Genomic DNA, 23,343 nt, shown 5'->3' with positions numbered 1-23,343 from the left:
ATGAGCCAGTTGCTCTTAGATTAGTCACCTTCTCCTCTGGTTTTACTCTCTGCTTAAAAGCATCACATGCATCTATTTCACTTTTACAGAATGCCTCACATTTGTGAATTGAGCCTCAGAATTCATGTGTGTTGGCCAAAGTAACTGAAAACCATGGAAAATATGAATTGCTTTAAAACTGAGTATTGTCAGAAACAATGCTATTTTGTCTGTCTCTGCTGCTAGCAGTTCCTTGCAGATACAGATTTTTTTACCTTCCTGTTCATAGGAGAGTTTAGGAAACTAGAAATTCCTGAGTTGCCTCTACTTTTGTACAAATTGGAGTAAAAAATTACTTGCTTTGCAGTTCCAGAGCTTCAGCCAAGAAGGTTATTTATGAAGAGATGGAAAGCTGGCAGCCTTATTTTTAATGTTTTATTTTATTTTATTTGTCTTAGGGATATACACTATTCTTGCTCTATTGCTTTGCTTGGGTGACAGTTCGTGCCAACTTAGTTAATAAACAACCAATAATGTTTGTCTGCCTTGTTACTATACTTTTGTGATTGGTGTGTCAGCAGGGGAGAGCCTCAGAATGATGTTTTCCACCAAATCACCCAGGCCATGTTCAGAAATATGCCTCTCTACATCTGTTGGAGATAACAATGCATTGCTGAACAAAGAGCAAATTTAGAGATCCAAATATATGATTACAGTACAAAAGCAAATTCTACCCTTGAATGATGCATGGTGTTCATAGATATCAGTGGAAGATTCACAGGAGGTTAAATAAATTCACTAAATTTGAAATTTAATCTATGAATCAGAACTAAAAATGGAAAGCAGGTCTCTACCTTGAAAGTGCCAGACATACTGGTCTATCAGGGGGTTTAATTCATGTCAGCTCCAAATTTCTTCAGTGCCAACAGTGTGAATGGTTTTTATTCAGACTCAGGTACTCCTTGTTAAATTCACAAGTTTCCAATCTGAATTATTTTAGTCCACGTCCACAGTAAATTGGACTACAGCGCTCCTCATCCAGATCAAGGGTGTCTATGCGGAGAATTAAATCAGATATAATATATTCTGATTATAAAAAGAATAGCTGTTTTAAAATAAACTCGCTGCGAAGGAAGAACTAACATGTGAACAGATTGAAGGCGAACTAATGTCATTGAAATGCTGATGGACCAGAGGAAAAAGGAGTTTAGCAAGTAAAGTGATTAAAGAGGGAACGCAGAAATCTTTGAGGCAGAGCACCTACACCTGCTGTGCTGCAGGTCCCTGTTGCGTCTCTCACTGACTGAGGCTGCCTTGCTCAGGAACAAGTGGTAATGAGCGAAGTTAAGGAAAGAGAGGTGCGGGTATGGCTATCCACCTTGTGTAACGGGGTCCAATTTGTCTTTCAGAGCAGTCAGTGAACGGCCTTTCACGCCTTTCTGTGATCTTAAGTACAACAGAGTTTGGTCCAGGCGTCTCTGGGCATCATCGAGGCAGCCGCAAGGGGAGCCTAAGAAGGGGGAACAGCCCAGGAAGATGCTGAATTCGGTTTCTCCTAGTGAATACTAATGCCTAAAAAATTTATAGATGTATGTGTTCATGTCTGAAGCAACTGCCGTACGGATTTGCTGATCGTGCAGGAGCGGTATGCAAAAAGGGAGGAGGAGGAGGAGGGAAAGGGCGGGTGGAAGAAAGCGACGGCTCTAGGACCCATGAGAGCCTTCCTGAGCAGGAGGTGGGAATTCTCCTCCGAAGCAGCCCGAGCCCAGCCTCAGAGCTCCTGCGGAGCCGGCAGAAAGAGCCGCGCACCCGGCCCCGCTCAGCCATGAGCCTGGCTGGGCTGTGGGTCGCCGCAGTGGGTAAGTACCCTGCTCCTTCTGCCCCCACCTCCCTGTGGTACAAACTCCCTCTGATGTCCGGGGGACTCTGACTTATTCCTTTGCCCATTCTCTTTTACCTTTTAAAACGGGAAAGCATTAGATTTCAAAACTGTGCAGAGAAAGGAGCTGGGGAGGAAAATACCGGTATCAAACATCCCTAAAGTGGGTGATGTGGGAAGATAAATTTTGATGGTTATTGATTCTAAGTAAATGTTGTTCTCTGAAATGAATAGGTGATCTGTAGTTTTAGAAAGGCTTGAGCTGACCGAGGCTCTTATACTGGAATCAGGCTCTGTCATTGTATTAAGGTTCAGTGTGAAATTAACAGCTCTACCCCTGTACCATTTTGGCTCTGTGATTACAGGATTGCTTTCTTTGGGACTATGCTGAAGAGATGGGAGAAAGTAATGCTCTAGGAGTCATGAAGGTTGCTTACTGGAAAAGGTGTATTTTGGAGGAGTTACTTTCTCTAAGGAGAGGGATAAGGGAGATGGATAAAGGGAAAGAAGATACCAAGACTATGAAAGATATCCCACCTAAACAGTGGTGCTCAGGCTGAGTTTTGAACGGAATCTGCGTGCTGCTCTGTTTGTCATCGTCAGTTTTGGTTCTGAAACACAGCAAAAGGAATGAAATCATAGGAGGAGAGAAGGAGGGAGATATTAGGAAGGAAGCTGCAGTAGTAGGAGAGAAGTTGGAAAGCAGCAGCATGCACGCAAGCATTAAGGGAAGGCAGGAGTGGAACACACTTACTGTATGTGCACCGTGGTGAAAATCTTGTTATAAAAATTAGGAGAGAAAAATCTGCATATCCTATATCCTTACTAGGACATGCTGAACTTCCCAGAGAAGTGAAGTTACAATAGTAACCCCAGTGCAGAGCAAGGAACATGGAACAAGGAACAACATCATCTTGATCCATTGACAAGGATCAGAAGACACTTTTGTATTTCTCAGTGCAACAAATCATATTGCTTCCAGACAGAGGAAGAGATGAGACAAACAGGTTTTTGGGAGCTAGAGTTTGCTCTTCCTGAACATGTATATATTTTAGTTTACATTTAAGATATGCTGGGACATCAGATTTTAAGCAGGTTTTGTCATTTAATTCTATTTACAGTTGAATGCTAAGGCATAGCATGGAGATTTTGGTTTCAGGCTTTTTCTGTCCTGTTACTCCCATTGGGAGGAGGGTGCTTTACCACCAAAGGGGGTCCCAAAGCAGAGCAATGGGTGCCCACAGCCTACGTTCTTGTGCCATGTGGTCTCATCGAGAGCTGCTAAGTGTCATCCATGTGCTTTTGGTGGAGTGACTTTCAACATGGGAATAAAGTTAGTGTAAGGAACAGTCATTATAATCGCTGTATCTCGAAGTCTGTAATCTGAAGCATGATTGTATTAGAGCAGAGATTTAATATAAAATAAAAGGTGTGTTTCAGAGAGCAAGAAAAGAGCTAGATGAAAACAAGCATACATTTTACAATCTCAGTCCAGTCTTCTGCCAAAAATAATCTCAATCACCCAGGGAGAGACTTGGATACTGAGTGTTTAACTGTGTAGCTGCTGTCATGATCTTCACATGGGGGTGGTTCATCTCACGGGGTTATTATGGTCAGCTCTGCAGTCAACTATTTTAAAAACTACTTGTGTTTCCACCGAGGAAGCTTTCCTGGAGTAGATTCTCAGAGTGGCTTTGTATTTCCTTCTTTATTTGGAAAGCCCAAGGTCCTGATGATGAGGAAATTTACAGGTTCACTTCTCTCTTTTTTGTTTTACTGGCTGGTATATGCGCTTCTAATGAGCAGTACCCTAAAAAGGTAGTTTGAGAGTTCCCATCTACTGAGAATTTTAGGCACATCAAAACACTGGATGAGGTCAGAACTCATTTTGGAGTAAAAATCAAGACTCTATAAGAAAATTCAGGAAGCTAGAGAAAATGGGGGAAAAAAATCAGCACACAATCAACCAACACCACAACAGAGAAGAATTCAGTGTACCAATGTGTGTTGTTCTGTGTCAGGGCAATGTCACAGGTCACAGTCATTCTGAGGCTGAGGTAGCACCCTAGCCTCAGTTCTTGGGAGATGGCTAGGAACATGGTAAAAAAAGGCACCAGATGAATGTGTGGGGGAATTTTCATTTTAACCACCAGCATTGCTTTGAGTCTTCATATGGGCTTATTCTCCTTTGATTACTTGAGCTTAATGGAAGGAAGAGGACTGGCCTCTTCCCTATGAAAAACTGGGTTGTGTGTGGCCGGATGTTGTGCTCTTCTTGCCTCTGGGTGTGGAGTGCAAACTATTTGCAAAATGACAGCACAACATACACCCTGAGCAAACCTCAAGCCTCTTTTCTGAAGAGCACTCATGTTTATGTCATTGCTCAGAACTTCAGCTATTAGAGTATAACTACAGTTCTTGAGATAATATTAGTAGAGGCATTTTGTCAAGTTTCTCTTTATAGCCCTTCCTAATAGTTGTAGTAGAGCTGTCATGGGATAGGATAGCTTATGTTTAGTTTCAGCTGGAGAAGAAGTTATGGTTTTGGGAAGGCTGACAGCAGGTTTAGGAGTAAAATGGCCAGCATGTTTGTGGGGTGTGGGCGTGGAACGGTGTATCAGAATGGTGATGGTGAATGCCCCATTCCTAGCTACTACGTGTCCCTTGCATTTGTCCAACAAACTGTTTTCAGAAGTCCAGAAGGATTTTCTCCCTCTCCCTGAGTTTGTCTACATCTCAAGATTGAGCTGGCCTGATTTATAAAGTGAATGTAAGCTGGTTGAAGTTTAATCAGGCTACACATGCATGAAGACACATGTATGAATACCTCATTTTGTCATAAACCAACTGAGAACAGATTCATGGACCTTAAAATAAACGAACACATCTATCTCACTTACGCAAACCTTTACTGATTTGTGTATCCCTTTGTCTAGAAAAGAGCATGCCAAGAGTGGAGGGGAGGGAGGGGGGCTGCATTCTCTTCTGCTTCTTCATGGAAGAACTCACTTTTTTGTTCGTCTTGTGCCTAACTCTGCTGGGTTAAAGTAGCATACAGAAACAGCAGTGCTTTCAGTGTTTTCACTTAAATAGGCCCAACCAGAATAGCACCAAATGATCCTTGAAATCTGACTTGGAAGATAGGCTCATGGTCCTTTATTGTGCAAATTACAGTTTATCTACAGATACTGTGCCCGGTCTGGATATGCAATTCAACGAACTCTGAAAGCCAAGCATTGGGGAGGTATCTTGAAATAGAAAAGGCTGTGACTTCTTTTTAAGTCACAAACGTTGCAATGTTGAGGATCCTTTGAAATACAGTGAAAAATGGGAGGATACATGTATGGGAGTCCAGTAGTAAGGGACATGAAGGCAAGCGCTGGGAATTAGTAAACTCCATCAAGAGGAAGGACGGAAGTGGTAAAGGAAGAAATCATGTAGTGAGGTGTGTGTACTGTTACTTTAAAGCTGAAGATAATGTCTTGTGGTCAGCCATAGAAGTCCATCTTTCTGTCAGTATTACATAGATTTACAGTTCCTAATTGGTTCATCAGATCAAAGTTCGAGCAAAGGATGTCCCTCTTCAGTGATGTTTCAGAAGCATTCCTCTCCCACCCCCTGAGCCCATAACAGACACAGAGTGCCCAGGTCTTCAGCCCTTTTGTGTGTGAGATTGGGTGTGCACTGGCTGGGCTGGTGTGTAGAACTGAATCTATGGTGGATGTGTGACTAGAGAGAAGTATTCATCTTGCATTAATCTTAGTGAAAAAATGCTGATGAGGTAACAATAAAATGCTTTATAAAATGGGCTAGGTTTTGAGCTGTTATATATAGGAGGTTTATGTGTGCACCAGTTAGTTCATGTTGAGAGATTCAAATGAGTCAAACTGTTTTAGTATTTTCTTATTCAAACTTTTGTTTATAGAAGGCTTTTATATAAAAATCTTAAATCTTTATTTAAAAATCTTAAAACATGATTTAGTACCACATGTTTGGTTTTAACATGAAATACTGTAGTTCAGTGCTCCCTGAAATGTGCTTGGGTTTGCAGTTTGATAAAACATCTGAAAATTTTTCAGGTTGACCTGTGACAGTTTTATTTAATTTTATTTTTAAAATTTCTTTTGGCTTGCCAGTAACTTGGAAAATCCTGTATTAAAGCTATTCAGTTATCTTGTAAAAGCACATACTGATTTGTACCTGGATTTGTGTATGCAGGTGGTTGTCCTCAGGCTGATGTTCATTGCTGCACATATACACAGCAGCTGGTATTGGTGTTTGTACCTTGATGCTTCTTATTGGATCAAAGTCCTCAGAAATGTAAAGAAACAAAGATAACATGATTTTTTTTGCAAACATTTAGTGAAAGCAGAAGCGCAAAGCAGCTGCTGAGAGGAGAGGCAGGTGAGCTCTTTCAGAAATAAATGGAGAGGAAGGAATCCATGGGGTTCTTAGTTAATGCAAATTGATAGATCTCTATGTGAGCACAGTTACAGCATGGAACATCTTGCCTTCTGTGTCTGGAGACTTTTATCTGAGACTCTTACGAGTAAGCATGATTTCTGTACTGAATGCTTAAATCAGAGGAGGAAAATAATGACATTAATTATGTTAATTAATTGGATCAACCTTATAGTCTTTTCCTGTCTCTCAGCATCAGTTCTTCCTCTCACAATTCCTCTTCCTCTCATTCCATTATAATTGCTCCCCTGCTTCAATCCTCTCCTGGAGTATAACAAACCCCGTGCTTTGATGTGGCCTGCCATCAGCAGGACAGGACCCGCATGTCTGTGTGCACGAAGATGACACCCGTGGCAGGTATGAGAGCAAGCCAGCTTGCAGAAGTAGTGAGTTGAGGTGTTTGATAGAGGTGAGTTGCAGCTGGTCTGACAGAAGTGCTCTGAGTGAGGAGTAGGGAGAATTGAAATCCAGTGTGAGAGAGGCGGCAGATCATACCAGTGGCTGTGTGCACAGAGGAGCATCTCCTATTTGCCTCTTACGTTATTCAGACTGTAACAATTGCAGCAGCATTAGAGGTCAGAGGGGCTGTGCCTGGGGGATGTAAGCTTCCTTCCTTTTTACGCCCAATGTGCAAGAGGAGAACTCCAGCTATAGGACCTTTATAGCAGAGCAAATGGAAATGGCACCAGGGCCAGCCCAGGTCTCTGTGTGGCCTAAGGACAACAGCTCCCAAGCAAGTGGCAGTGTCCCCAAAGCATTTGCATTCCTGAGCTATGCTGTATCTAAGTGCTTTCCTTGAGCTGCTGTGCCTCCATGCTGCTGCTGCTTCCAGTGTGTATGATACCAGCACAATTGTCGGGCCAATGAGGAATAACAAAAACAAAAAGAAATAACATAAACGGAAACAGAGATGACCATTCAGTCTTCCTCACCTAGAAAAAACAACTCTGCCACATATGCTGTGGAAATAAAGAGCTCAGTATTTCAGTAAGATACTCATCCACAGGTCAGGTTTTATTTCTGTAGGAGAAGTTCAGGCTGTTTCTCTGTATGTGCTACCTTAAGATGAAGCTGGCTTGGAAAATGTAAAATGTTACATGATTCTGTACAATGTTTTCTTCCACTTGTCAATGAAAAGCTTGTTAAGGTTTCTAACTGGCTTTACATCAGGGAAAGAAACTCCCTGAAAATGGCACTGAGTTTAAAGGAAGAAGAGACACCTATTGACATAGCAGCTCATTGGAGATAAAGGTAGTTGAGAACGAGAGTAAAGAATAAAATAAAAAGCTGAAGTTTTTTCCAAAAAGCACAGATATATCCTTGCAACTCAACTTTTTCCCTACATAATGGGAGAGCCGTGTCTGTTAATAAGACATCACAGATTTTCAGTTAATTGGTATTTGAAATCCCATAAGCTTTGGCAAATCAGCCAAGAATTATGTGTTTATTCTTGCATTTCAGTTGCTCACTTAGGGATTTTCTTTTTCCAGAGTATGGTACAGTGTGTGTTTGAGGGTAGAGACAGACAAACTTTCTTGGGCTAAAGCACCCATACTTCCCCACTGTCTCTGTGTTTATGGAGATAGATGTTTAAACATTGAGAACATAGGATTGATAAAGTAACTGCGTGAGAGCCATCTAGGAGGTGAAACAAAGGGATGTGATAGTGTTTTGAAGAGCAGAATAAAAGTGCAGAGGGCAAGAAATTTCAGTTACTGCATTGTCATAATGAAGAGTTTTTGTGCCATCCAGGAGTCCTACAAAACCCCAACTGGAACATTGTACCCCTTGAGTCAGAACTGACCGACTATCTGAAGTCTTACTGGAACTTAAACGTGAAGTGAGCCAAACAGGTTACTACTGGTTCACATTCACAGGTCACTGAAATGTTGCTTCCCACAGCAGAGACGCCATCAGCACAGGAGCGACCTTGAACTGCCTGGGCTTCTGAGTAGTTTTGCATCCAGCTTCTACCTTCCCACAGGACCCTTACAAGTTCCTGCTTCCACACATCTGGTTTGAACCGCTCTGCAGCTGTGACCAGGACCTTTTTCTACATGCTGAGGGTGAACTCTGAATGCCCTGCGGGGAGGGGATGGGCAGTATTTTGGATATGAGCTATCCCAGGGGTGCTCTGTAAATGTCTGCTAGACCTGTGACCTGGCTTTTGGCACTTGCGCAGCCCTCCTGCTCGTGTAGTGGCGTCTGTGTTTCTGCACTGCCATGCCTAACTCCCTCTCCTGCTCCTCTATCACAGGGCAGTAATTCCCCGTTCCCCCTTGTAGCTCTTGGCCTTCAGAGGCAGGAGGAAACTATGGATACACAGAGAGGACAGGAGGTAGGAATTCTCTTCCAGTGGAGAGGGTGAGCCCAACCATTGTGGTTTGGCATTACCAGAAAGAAAATGGTTAGGAGCTGGTTGGAGATGGTTGTCAGCCAGAACCTGAACAGTCTCAGGCAAAGCCGAATTCAAACTGGAATGGAACTCGAAAAGTGATTTGCCTCCCTGTATGGTTCATCTGGCAGTCTTGCAGTACCTGGTGTCTTGACTAATGTTTTAGGTAATGCAATGAGCATGGATGATTATACTTATACACGTCTAATGTCTTAGATGTCTTGATTTTTATTTTTATTTTCTATTTCTGTTGTTATGTTTAACTGCAATTTTGTTTTTCCGAGTATCTGTTATTTATAATTTTTTTTCCTACTGCACTCTAAGTCATTAATACACTTTTGCCACTTTTACTTTAGCTAATGGATGACTGACGTGAAATTTCCTTGGCTTCTAACATGTTTTTGGAGTCTGCTCTATGGCATTTTGATGTGTAGTGAATATATGCTGGAATCCAGATCTTTTTATATTAGTAACACTTTTAAAGTCTGTAATTCGCAACAGGAGCATTTTCTGTGTTTACAGTCACTACAGGAGCCCAAATAGCATTTAAAATCTCTGGAAGAAGCTTTCTTTAACCCCATGCAGACTAGCAACTCAGCCTAGATTTTAATGAGACTTTGGACTTTCCAGTTCTTATAAACCCCAATGGTATATTCGTTGCAGAATACCAACTATTGCAATTTTGTCAAATTTCCTCAAGTCCCAGATGCCTCCTGGCCTTTCAAGGTCTATCGAGTTGTTAGCTGAGTTTAAACTTTTCTAGAGTTTGACAGATTGTGTTTGTAGCTCTGTTGCAGTCCCAGAGAAGAAATATGAGAGTCAGTAAAATTTACAAATATAGCCTTGTGAATTAGTGATAAGCAAAAGGAGGTGAATAAACCATGCTGGCTTTTATTTAGTTACTTCAAAAGGACTTGTGTTCTGGCTATTCAGGATAGAAAAATAAGAGACTTATGAAGATCTAGCTCTTTTCACCTCATCCGAAGCTGTAATTTATTTGCTCTGATTAGACACAAGCATTTAGCTTCCCCTCTAAAAGCTATTTTCATTTTTGGTATGTTGATAAGTTTCTGATAAAGCATATTTTTTTGTTCCTTTGTACTTTCCAAACATTTTTTTTCCTCTTGTGTGCCTTCATGCACATGTGCATGAAGATTAATGAAAGGAAAAATATTTGTTTTCCTGATGGAGAATAATTTCTTTCATTTATTTTAGGACCTGAAAAAGTATACAAAAAAGCTTTGCTTTTAATAATCTCTCTCCCACATTTTTGTCAGTGGATACAGTTATCCAAAACTGTATAGTACCAGGGGTTGCTTGTGACTATTTGTAATAATGTTTTAAATATATTTTTAATATATAGATGACCATTTTGCAGGCACTTTTGTGGCTTTTGACTGTATAGGCTATCAGCTATGGCAATACCACCTAATGGCTATTTTTAAAGTAAGCTTCAGTGGAATATCCATGCACGGCAGTACCAGCGTACATGCCGAGTAAGCTAGAGAAGTTCTTTCATTCCTGATAGAAATTGCTTTGTGACTGCACAAAGGAGAATTGACAAGAAGCAACAGCCCCCCCTGAGAGCAGTGTGAGGTACCTTAAGTCAAGTAAATGTAGAGTTTTGAATGTAGAAGTGCAGATTCTTCTGCTGGCTTTCTTAGGACTCTTGAGACTGAGTGAATGTGAAAAAGTTCAACACTCAGGCAAGGATTAGCTCAGCTCTCTCTCGTTCTCCTGCCAATCCCCAAGGCACAATCTGGTCTCATCTTATCTGTGTCAGTCAGGCTGTAGGCATGCTTTGAAACAATCTAGGTTAACAGCTAACTTTCTTTTTTTATATATCATTTCACTGGTCCAGTTATACTGGGACCACTGTGCCAGTAAAACTGAGGAGATGATGACTGCTGGATGAGGACAGAAAGAGAGTTGGTCTGCCAGTGCTGCTTGTTTGGCGCTTGTTTTGTGAAACTCTTAAGCCGATGTTTTTTTTTTTTTTTTTCCTAGTCATTGAAGTAAGTGTCCTGTGGAAGTAACCTGTAGTGTGAGTACCTGAAATTAGATGATGTGAATACACCCTCACCTAGTTTAGTGATGTAAGCTTTCCATTCTACTGCAGAGAAGCAAGTGCTAGGTGTCACCCTTGTCAGGTAGGTGTCGGTGAACTGACATCCCTGTATGAATTTGTACCACTGTGAAAATACCTACAATCCTGTTCTACTAAACAGAAAGCATTGTTGTTAGCTACCTGGCTCTGTTACTGAAAAAATTTGTAATTTTGTACTTTGTTAGCTTCTCAGCTATCAAAACTTCAAACAATTGAGGGGACATACAATTCAGATTAGTAGACTGAATCAGATCAGTGATGCTCCAGTACTGAGGAATAAGAGGTGCGCCATGTTGTTGTGTGGCATTCATATCTCCCCTTAGCTCATCAGGCAAAATAACCTGCTTTCAGCCTTGACCCAAACCACGTACAGACTGTTGGTAGAAGAGGTGCTCTGAAATGACTGGGGGCAGGACTGAATCTGTTCTGAAGATAGAGAGCTGGTTTATATTTATAGTACAAATGGGAGACAGCAAAATAGTTTTGGGACCAGGCTTAAATTTTACATGCCAAATGTTTTATATACTCTAATGTGCACAGAAATACTTACATGAATTTTCAAAAAAAAAAAAAAATATCAACAACATTTAAGCATATATTTTTATTCCCAGTGACCCAAACACACAAAGGAACAAAGAACAAAACTGATGATAAGTAACAGCTGAAAGAGCCATGCTTTTAGTCTTTTTGAGCTTGGCAAAGGGTAGATGCATAGTATGAACAGGTTTTCTGGTACCTGACCTCTACAGACTCAGGTTTCACATCTCAAGATAGGGTTAAGTATCATCAAATTAAAACAAACATATTTATGAGCCATCTGGTTTCTGAGTCTTTCCAGTTTGTGTTTTCTATCCTGGGTAACTATTAAGCAATTTTTGTTGCTGTAATTTTCATGTCATTACATGGCTCCAGAAACTACATGTTTAAGAAAAACACTGTAGAGAACTAGGTTCAGAATAGAATTATAAGCACTGGCAGCACTGGATGCATCTGTCATTCTTTCAATTGTCCTAATGTATTACTAAAAGCAAATGTACAGAATAAATCCATTTTTTCCTTTTAATGTGACTTTAACTGGAACTGGAAGCTTATATTTTTTTAACTCTTTTACAAAATGATAAAGGATTTTGATTTCCTAGGGTTGGTTTCTTGTTCTGCCACTAGCGTTTGCATATGGCTTGGGGAAGGCTACTTAGTCTTGGTGCTTTAATCCTCAACTTGTTTTACCTATTTTATCTCCCTTACTCAGATGTGATGACACATAAAACAGTATGTTACGATTCCTTGAAATAAGTCCAGTGTACAGAGTTATTTTTATTTATTAGCTCTTTTTTTTTTTAGATGAAGTGCAACTAAGGAGAATTTATAACACAATTTTGGTGGAGATTTAAATGTGTTGCTTTGGAAGAAAATATACATTCTTTATACATTATTTATACATAAATATACATTCTTTATACATTTTATACACATTAATCTTTTTGACAAAGCTGTGTTTTAAGCATCATCAGTTTTCTTAAGTTAAATCTGTTTTTGGTGGTCTTGGAAACTTTCTGACTCTTTTGCCTGCTGTGAAGAGCCATTCTTGGTCCCCCTACACCTTTTTAGCCCTACTGCATCTTGCTCTTTCTCCTGTGGTTTGGTATCTCTTCCACACAGTGCGTAGGAGCACCTGGCAGGCTGAGCTCAGTGAAGGATGCACTGGGGTCTCTAGGTCTTGTTAGAAGTGCATAGCTTGTATCTGTGTTTCCCTTACATGTGGCATGAACTTTGAGAGAATGCAAAGCAATCTCGTGATGTCTTTATGTCTTTAGTTCCAAAGCTCAGATTCTCAGGTGCATAAAAAAGAAAGACAAGTGCATGCAAAGAACAGAGCACACGTTACTCAGGGTGAGTGTGATCTGGAGGTGAGCATTGCTTAGAACACCAGAGAACACTAGCCATGATGCAAATAAGACGTTTGAAATCTTGGCTACTGAACTGTTAAACTCCCTACTGAAATTTGTGCTTGGTTTCAAATTCCACCTTCTTAGCTTCCTCTGAGTGTTTGTTTGACTGCTTTCCTCATCTGGAGTCCAGCTGGCGATGAGAGGCTCAGCTGTGAGGAAGCCCATTCGGGAATCTCAGCTGGCACTGGCAGACTCAATGCGCTTGCTGGCAAAGTTGAGGTTCCTGGCAACAATTTCTAGCTGAGGCTGTGAGGAAGATGTTTGCAAGGTGTTTGACTGTTGCCTGGAGCTGATGGGACCATGCTGGGAAGATGATGGCAGGTAAAGGTGCTTGTCCACCTTCCAGGTAACTTCATCCCTTCTTCAGAGGCACGGACCCAGGCACTGCTCTGCGTGCTCTTAGCACGTTGATGTGGTGGTGTAGCAGTGACCACAGCTGCCTTCAAATCCCAGTGCAGGCCTCTCTGCCCAGCATGCTGCAGCTTGCTCCCTTGCAGGGCTCTGTCAGTGAGGCTTTATTAACATCCTGGGAACCAAACTGGCTTTTCATCATGCCTTAGAGTAGCTTTAAGGTCCAGCCTTGCTCTGGGTAGAAGGCAGTAAAGTAGGAATTTGCTGTTCCAACAATTGTTGTCTGCCCAGCCCTCCCAAGATGGTGTGATAGCAAAAGATGTAGTAACGGTTTCTATATTGAATACTTCAGATAGGGTTATGGAACAGGTTATGTGACTCTCTTTTTGTTAATACAAAATGCAAGTGTTTGGCAAAGCCATTCCTAGGTAGAGGGCAATGCAAAGACTTCAACATCTGCTTCCAAAAGAATATCGTCTCTGCTATTGACTGCAGCTCCCTCAGAGTGTGTCTGTTGTGCATGCTCTGTCACTTTCTCATTACTGTAAATGGAGTTCATCCTTTACTTGCAAAGAAGCTGGATCTTCTATTGATGTGGCATTGGGGAGCTTCTGTTATTTACAGAACGTGTCATTTACAACTTCCTGATGCAGAGGCTGCTTTGGGGAGCTGGCACAGACAGGACAGTGGTTTGAGATGTGTGATACTGTGAGAACTCTGGAAGAAGCTCTGGTTGAGCACCGAGGAGAGACTGAAATGACGTTAGTGATTTTTTTCATATTGCTGTCCCCTTCCCTGGGACAATTTCTGGTGAAGTACCAGGTTGGCAGTGGGAACTCTGGAGAATCATATATAGAAAAAAAAATGTACTACTGAAACATGTATTTGGTCTTTTACAGCTGCAGGCTCTTTACATCTGAACGGTTAAAATAAGGTGCTGGGTGAGCATCTGAAGTCCGAGCAGGATCTAAATGTACAGAAACTCTGGCAGGTGTGCTGTATTTGGTGGGGATAATGAGCCAAAGAACCCATTTACGGTCTGATAGCTTATTTCTGTCTTGAAAGAGAGCACACAAAGTGTAGAAACTGTGCAGAATTGAAGAATTTTCGGGCGGTGTCTGTGTTAACCATTGAAAGCTACATATCACTGTGAGGCATTTTATCACCTTGCAAGCTCCCTTATGTAAAGGATTCCACACTGATATACTGCACTGTGGGCAGAGCCAGGCTTGCTTTAGGACTTGTGATTCAGGCAGTTACTGAGGGCCAACAGCAAAGAAAAATGCACAAGCTCTTGACTTCTTGTTTGTTTTCCTCATTGTGCTGGCTCACATGTGCTGGCTGGTATACCGGGAGCAAAGTGCTAGGGCTCTGTCTGCTTGTTCATCTCAGCTCACTCATTCAAGGGCTGAGTAGAAACCTTATTTTTCTCCCTTGTGTGGACTAATCTGTAGCGACTCCTTGCCAGTGAAGAAACTTCAGCTGCAGGCCAACAACAGTCAGTCCATGATCTTCAGGGACTCTTTGCTGGGATATGTAGCATCTTTCATAACTGTATGATACAGACCTGGTTAAAGTGAGTAATTACTGAAGGGAGCTGATGGTCTCATACCGTTTCTCCACCAATCATATTCAGAAAGTGGGTGCTCTTCTCATAACTCCAAAAGTAGTACTTATGAAGTGACAGTGGAGCAGGTCTAGACTCCAGCAGCCACAATGTTTCATTAACTCTAGTAAAAATGATTTTTGTTTTCTCTTGAAACAAACAACGGAGCTTGAGTTGAACTATCCAGAGAATTCAGCTTCCTCATGTTGTGTGTTTGCCACCAGTGCTTTTTGTATGCCTTTCTCTTTTGTGCATGGACAGTTACCAGATGTACCCAGAAATGATGCTACTGCCTGCAAATGAAATAGCTCAGGACTGGTGAGAGGAACTGTCCTCAGTCATTTTCTTTCAAGCACAAATAGTCCATTAATGTTGAATCAATTTATCCATGGTCTGAAAGGAAACCAGAAAACTTCCCAAGAATCTTTGTTGTTTTAGGGCTTTTTTCTTTTATTGCTTTTTTTTTTTTTTTTTTCAGATGTTCATTCTGTGTTTCCTTACTTTGATGTCCTTGCACTGATTTCACACTAGTGTGTTTTTCTTGTGTGATGTTTTCATCTTCAGCATGAAGCTAAAAGAGGCTGAAGGTTCTTTGAAAGAAATGAAAGAGAGGCCCTCTTGTCTTAAAATGGACCAGATCAGTGCTGCTATAATCTAGCAATCAGTCATTTAAATTTTCTGCTACTCATTTCCATCCATAACATTGCCTGGGTATGAGACTTGTGGTGTAATTTCAAAGTTCAGCTGAGTGTGTGTTTAGAGTATCAAAATAGCCATGTTTGGATGTGCCAGTGTGCTAGGATAATTCATAAAGTTGCCAAACCATGAAGCTCATCCTTGTAGTAATGGGAGACACTCTTCCTTAGTATGGAAAAGATTCCTAATTTTGTCATTACTATTTGGCACTGAACTCAAAGTGGTCTTCTAAGGGAAAGGAAGGGGTCATTATATTTAAAGACTTCCTGTCAAAAGTAAAATAAAAGCTTCCCTATGAAATGTCCCCATTTAACTGCTTTCCAGTTAGGAAGTATGGTATGGTACACCAAGGAGCTTGTCACTCTGGAAATCAAGAAAATTAGTAAAATGAAAAGCCAAGATAAAGAAATATCCCTATAGACATAATTGTTCTTTACAACACAACCTGCTGTCTGTTGTTTTCTGTGTTCTGATTACAGTGGGATCGTCTGGCTATCATCTCCACTTTCTTTTATGCATTCTTACTGGGAGGGAAACAAATGAAAAAAATGAAATGGCAGGGATCACTTTTCTTTTTGCAGAAGTTCGGTTTCCTACCAAAAGAGGACTGGTGCAATTCATAAATCTTGCTTATGTTGTTCCAGGCCATGAGCAAAAACTGTGTCATGTTTTTTTCAACCCAGAGGTGATTTTTTTGGATCAAAAAATAAGGTTAAAATCTGTGCACAAGTGACAGAAATGTCTCTGAAAAGAAGGAAATCATTTGCCAAACAGCAGCTTAACTTATTCCTGACTTTTAGTCCATTCAGGAAGTCGTGGATACAAAGGCCCTCCCACCTACTGAGAACTCGTTCTACCAAGTTCATTCCTCACAGTGGCAATCCCAACTGCAATTTGAAAAAAAGACTCTGCACCTCTTACACTGTGCTGGCTGCAAGTTAAGGTATTCGTATAGGAGAGTCATCTTGCAACTAGTAAATATTCAAAACAGTGTTAGCAAGCTTAGTCCTAATCCTTTCCATAAGAGAACTTGCAGATTTACCTCCCTCCAAAGGCTTGGCTCTCATGCTCATCTGAAACAGTAAGCAATGAAAACATCACTCTTTTTAATGTTCAGTGTACCATCAGGGCTCCATACTTATTAAATAGTCTTGTTATTAAGAAGATTATTAATATTGGTGCTGTGATTGTAGTTAGCATCCTAACACTATCTGCATGGATTCATTTCCTGATGACAAGTATTTCTCTCTCTTTTTTTTTTTTTTTTTTTTTCCTCAAGGTCCCTGATATTTCTTTTTTTTTTTTTTCTTTTTTTCTTTTTTTTTTTTTCCTAACAGTTTTTGCCCACTTCATGAGGCCTAGTACATACCGTATCCTACCAAGTGCCTTTTTTACATGTCTCTATGTCTTGAGGTTGCCATCTAATTTGGTGCTACTTTAATTGCTGTCTCTTGCAACTGCCTTCTGTAGCCTGTTTTGTAGCTAGGCACAGACCTACTCTCTTCTACATGGTACAGTTGGGCCCACAAGAATAAGGCCATAGCAGCGTGGCACAGAGCACCTTGTGTACCCTGACGCTTCCGTTTTTTTAATTTCTTCTGGGTCTATCTTTTATTTCTCTGGGCTGCAGCTCACAGTGTCCATGGGGACCAGCCTTAATATTTTGGGATCTAATACTCTACTTCTAAGACTCTAATTCATACTCTAATTCTAAAAGTGTGTATTGTGATGATGTAAAACTACCATCTAGTAGGCCTCTAACTCCATTTTGTGTCTGCTAGGAATTTGCTAAGAACTGCTGTAGACCTTTGCTTGTCATCATTGTGTTTTCACAAGGTAACTTTGAGACCCAGTAATATGACTCCTTTTTTCTGTAGGATTGTAGTCAATTTGGAACAGTTATGTCTGTAGTGTTTTCTTTATCCTTACCTATTCTTTAGTCCCTCAAAACCATCTAGAACTGCATCGTTGTGTTGTGCTGTCCCACAGGCTCACAGGAATCTTGCATGTGTGTATATGGATATGTACATACATGTGTATATATACACACACACAAAAAATGGAAAATTAGTTAGTCAAACTTAAAACATGTCCCTCTTTTCATCTTTCATGCTTTCTTTCCACCCCCTTCCAATTCACATATCATGGTGAATAGTGATGAATATGGTAGCCTAACTTGCAGGATTCCTTAAAAAAAATAAATAAGTAGATGTCTGATTTAGGGAATCTGTGTTCTTCTGATTTTTCGCTTATGCATATGTGCTTAGCATTTGCATTTTCACTTCTCTCTGTTGATTATTACGATTGGGTTTCACAATCCTGGTTTCTCTTTTCCTTGACATCCTTTCTACCCCTGTCTCTTCATTCAATAAGTGGGAATGTCCTGGGTAGTGGTTAGGGTTCAATGCAGATTACCTGGAAACACTTTTCACTGCAGTTAACATTGTGATCAACCCCGTCTTACTTGAATGGATGTTAAGGGAGCTCTTTTTCTTCCGGATTTGTTAATTCCGCCTTTGTTGGCTCTGCCAGTGTAGGGGTAGGTTCCTCTGAACTCTCTATACAGATGGCAGCTTTGGCACTAACTGCATAAACCCCAGATAACACAGAGTGTGTTTGTAATACAATTTAGTCCAGGGTCTCGATCATGAAGAATGCCAGAAGATAAAGGTTTTAATCTTGTGCTTTTCTCCATCCTGGTTTATCCAGAAGGGTTGATCCATACAACAGTCTATTACTGCCATGTCGGAGATTTTTAGCAAGTGTTCAGAGGTACAAAATGGACTGGTGACAAACCAATTCACTGTGTGGCACTGGTGATAGGATTCCTTTTGGCCAACGTAAGCTATTTAGTAGATGAGCAGTTTAAGTCAGTCTTTTAGGCTCCTCCTATCGTGTTTTTCTCTCTCTGTTGACTAGATTAGATTTAACAACCAAATCTTAGTTGGCTGAAGTCATACGTCCCACTCTTATTTATTTACTAGACAATTTATGGTAAGAAATAATTTAATCTCTTAACAGTACTCTTGTGCATCCCACCTTTTCACAACTTATGCCCATGAAAACTAAATTTTGGCATGAAGGAATTGGACTCTCTCCTGGAAAGGAACTTGGCAGATACTGAGAGAAGACTTGTGGCAGTACTTCCATATTTTCCTGGCGGTATTGAAGAGAAATTGTAGAGGATGGAATCTTCCATGCTGCTGCACAACAGCTACTGCCAAGGCACTGGTGGTAGGCATAGATGAAGCTGAGCAAAAAAAACCTGTATTCGTGGTTTCGTATGAAAATAATTTGAGAGAGAGAACTCTTTTTGACAGGGGAAAACCACAAGACCACAACCTCTGATACAACATAAATCTGATCTGTTAACTAAAAAGCTAAATAAAAATTGAAATATCGGTGGTCAGGGTGAAAAGTAGGATGAAGCATGTTATTATGAAAAATAGGCTTGGCACTGGAAGGGAAGTTTGCAAAGTCAGTATGAACTGCATTTCCCTGATATTAGAATCAGTGGCACACCTATTAATAAACTGTGCCTAGCATACAGACTGTAAACAAGCATACATAAAAATCAGATTGTTGTAATCACAGATACAATGAGTCCTCTCAGAAGCAACAGAAAGTGCAAAGGTTGTATGCTTCTGAAACCTGCTGGCCATGAACAGACCTAGAAGGTCCCTGACAAAAACATCAGTTTCTTAGTCTTTTTTACTATACATGCATTGGTTGAATGTCACTGGGAAAATAAGGAGCTTGCTGCACTAACACTTCCTGGTCTGCTCCCTGGAAACCTGGTGTCTTCTTTAATATCTGTGACATGCAGTGGATAGTAAAGTATGCAATATTAACAAATAAACTAAGTAAGGGGATGGTTGGACCAGATGATCTTGGAGGTCTTTTCCAAGATTTATGATTTATTTCCAACTATTATGATTGTTTGTTTCTATAATGAATGAATAATAATAAAATAATAATAATAATAAAAAACCTACAAAGGAAGAACGTGTTTTTATATATAGTTTTTATATAGTTTTTATGTGTTTTTATAAGTATGTCGTTGTGCAGGTGTTGTTGTAAGTTGGTAGGTAGGATGCAACTCTAGGGTGTTTAAAGACTGTAGAGAGGTCAAGAGCTATAGGTGTTGTTCATGTGGACAAAGCTGTTATTGTCTTCAGAGAATGAGGTGAGTTTAGGACCTTTTATTCCATGAAACATTGTCTTTTTAACTGTATTCCTATTCTTAATTAATCAAATTTAGTGCTGTTTTCCACTATTTTGCTCAAGATTCCAATCAGGATCCAGCATACCATTTGTTTCCCTCTTTACCACTTTTAAACATCAAGAAAATCCCCGTTGTCTTTTCGTTTTCAGAAGCTTTCAGTGTTTCAACACTTTCTAAAATGAACATTAGGGCAGAAGTACCATCAGTCAGTTTGCAAAGGACTTTGGGGTTCTCTCTCACTCCAGGACTCTTGATTTTAAACTGTTTATTATGCCTGAGAGGGTAGTGCTCTTACATAGTTATGTGGCATACATGTACTGTTTTATTTATTCTTTTCTGTTTCTCCTAAATACAGAATCTAATGTTAATGGAATATTTGACTTTCCAACATAATTATTGAGAACCTTATGATATGTATTTAGTAAATGGCTGTGTATTGATTCCTTCGTGTTGTGCTGTTTAATCTGTTAATCCATGTGGCTTCAAATCATGCAGGACTGAGGTAGCAGTGCTGTAATATTGCTTGTCATTCACTATCCTTTTTCATCTTATGCAGCCTAAACAGATTTGTAATGTCATAGAAGCTTGCCTCATACCTCAAGTGTCCTGGAAAGGTGTGTACCCAGGAGCTAATTACAGAGACAGATACACCAGTTACCAGTTCACTGGATATCTGTTAATAATTCGATACTTCTAACCTGGCTGTATGACCTCAGGTTCTCTTTCTTCTCTGTATTAGAGAACATCCATTCACTTCTTTTATTTCTGTATTGTGGTTATTTTATTGCTCATCTACAGCCTTGTGGTTATCTGATATGTATCACTGTCATATGAGAGTATAAGCTTCAACTGTGACTCCTTAAAATAAGTTGAGGAAGTTTTGTGCATGTATCAGACAAAAAAATGTCTGGGGGATTAATCCAAAATGTTGGTAGATTTGACAGATAGTGCTTTGTCCTTTTTCTGTGCTTACAGCTATTATGTGTATATAAAGTAGATATTGGAATTGTGACAGCCACTGAGGTGCAACAAAGTATTGAGTGTCAGATCGTTACAAACTGCGCAACATGGAAATAGATGTTGATTCTTGCCTGATGTGAAGCAAGTGAATGTTGAATTCTGTTCTGCAGCATGCCACCAGAAAGCTTTAAATTGACCTGGATTAGTTAAGACAACACCTGCTATACTTTGTGGCAGCACTGTCACAAAAACAGATAGAGTTTGCATGGAAGCAGAGTTTTAGAAAGCAGTTATTAGCAGAAAGACCCTAAAATGAGGAGACATAACTGCAGCGCATGTTAACATATCCAAGTAAATTTGTTCTTAGGCTGTCATAATCTACAATTCCATAAAGAATGGTTTTAGAGAGCACAGAAGGTCTTTATGCATAACATTGTTTTTATGTAATGTAACAAAAGTACCTTCTAAGAATAGAGATCATAAATTTTCTTAGAAGCATGCTGAAAAACAGATACATTATTAAATAATGAAGGGTTAATGTAAATTTGAATTGCTGTTGTTGAAAGGGATTACGCTGCCCTCTAGCTCCAGAAGCATCATGTAAGGGGAATGCCCCATCCTTCCCTTCCCCACCCATAGGCCTGCCTCTTCCTCGCAGAATAAATGTCTGAATGATGGAAACAACAAGTTTAAATAGAAGACTTGGAAATAAAGTTGTTTCCAGCAGTACACACACTTCTGGGGAAAATGGCACCATGAGAAACATAAGATGATCTGATATAGAAGTTGAAGAGGGTATTTTTATGTAACTGGCTAACTGAAAGTCCTAAAACTTCCAAATATAAAAATGTAATGTGCCTAGCACTATTGAATTGCTGAATATTTAATGAAAGAATGCATACCATTGTGTGGAAACATAATATATCATGCAGTCAGAAATCTCCCATCTCTGCTTCAGTGTTCAACTTACTACTGAAGCTTCTAACTTTTGTCGGTATAGCTGTTGCCATTATAAGCAAATATTGAAGTTAAGAAATATGTAGCCAATTCAGGAAACTACATTAAATTCCTAGCTGTGTTAGCCCATAGTTGGTGTTAGTTTACTTGAAATAAGCAGGAAAGATTTCCTTTTATTAGCTGTTACTCCAGTTTATGTGCAATTGAATAGGAATAATTCCTAACCAAATGCATCTGGGTAAACTTAAATTTTCATAAATTAAATGACACACTGAAAAAAGTAAAGGCAACGTTTATTCTCAGGTAGTCCAGACAAGGCTTTCTTCTCAGATGAGATCCTTCAGATGAGGCTTTATCTATCTCCCTAATTTTCTCAGGGTGCAGCGATAGGATAGTTGTTAACTGGTCTGTGAAAATGTGTGCGTTTGTGTGTATGTATATATTTATACAGGTGTGTATATTTTAAGAGCTGCTAGGAAACTCTGAGTTTGAGTTGACAATGGAAGGCAATGGTTCAACTGTGAGTTATAGATATGAAGATTCAAGGATTGTTTTAAACAAAATCCATGCTGCCTATACTGTCCAACCATTATGCTAAAGAAAGGATGAAAGGAGAGTTTTTAACGTTATCTCCTGTTCACCCCAGCTGAGTCATGTTTTCATAACACTCTGTGCTTTTTTGACTGCATCAGGTCTGTCCGTGGTGGCACAGGCCAAGTTTTAAGTGGCAGATGCCGAAGTACTGTGGTTTCATTGGTTTTAAATGCACTTTAAAAACCTTGGCTGAGATGTCCAAAAGTATGTGTCTTAAAAAAAGAGACTTAGACCACAGTGGCTGTTTCTAGGAAGCAGAAGTCATTTAACTGGTTTTCCGATATAACAAGGTTTTTTAATCCCTGTGTCAGTGGAAGTCCATCCCAGCATTGCCTTTTTTTATGTATTATTATTTTTTAAAGAAAATTTATGGCTATTAGGAAGAGGATCTCTTTCTCATGGTTTATCAGTCCTATTGAGCAGAAAAGTATCTTGTCTGCTTTGGAGTGGCTGGGAGATAAAAACACTTGTCATATCAGTGTAACACTTCAGTCCTGCAACACTGGGATTCATCTCACCTAGGCTGTCCAGAGAGGACACAATTCTGTCAGAAATCCATGACTGGCAGACATGCAATGAACTGAGGAGCAGCTTCAGATCAAAGGCAAGCAGACATCACTTTCAATCTCTTGGTAAAGGATTGATGAAAAACAATTCTTTCTGTGTTAACCTGGTGATATGATTTTACTAGCTGTTGCATTCCTTTGATGATTTCAGAATTTGATTCTTTAAGACATCACCATTAACCCATTTAATTTATTGATCAGAAATTTTGTGACCTTCACTATAGTTAAATATTAATTAGTTTAGAGAAGGTAAACTAATTTTGTCCGAATAATGCATTGGTTTGTTCTTAATATATCCTTGCTGATTTTTAGAAATAACATCTATGCAGACTGCACAGATGTGTTTTGTATATTCTTTATTCTTTCAAACCCAGAAGCCTTGAGGAAAAATGTATTTTACCTTTTGTATTTGAAAGATATTTCACTCTCTTTAAATTAAATTCTTTGTTCCCACCTATTGCACAATACTTGAAACAGCAGTGAAATATCACCCCATAAGTCACAGTTTGCTCATTGTAAGATCCCAAATGAACTAATAGCAGGCAATTATCTACAAACTGCTATTGGCTCATTTCAGCAAGCCTCTTCAATACATCAGTTCATGACCATAAAACCAGG

The 23,343-nt window shown here is 39.9% G+C and overlaps 1 protein-coding gene across 1 annotated transcript in view; it reads left to right on the top strand.

Moving 5' to 3' along the window:
* Positions 1-1,313: 1,313 nt before the first annotated feature.
* Positions 1,314-23,343, top strand: part of LTK (leukocyte receptor tyrosine kinase) — a gene marked incomplete at its 5' end in the record, with an annotated part of 92,765 nt that continues 70,735 nt past the window's right edge. The window contains 2 exons of the mRNA XM_082761354.1: positions 1,314-1,343; positions 1,589-1,838. Of these exons, the coding sequence (XP_082617480.1) occupies positions 1,314-1,343; positions 1,589-1,838 (280 nt within the window). The remainder of the gene's footprint in view (positions 1,344-1,588; positions 1,839-23,343) is intronic.

This window comes from Aythya marila (assembly GCF_965140915.1).
Source record: "Aythya marila genome assembly, chromosome: 5".
In the NCBI taxonomy this organism is placed as follows: Eukaryota; Metazoa; Chordata; class Aves; order Anseriformes; family Anatidae; genus Aythya; species Aythya marila.
Note: the sequence above shows the minus strand (reverse complement) of the source record. Positions and strands in the feature narration are given on the sequence as shown.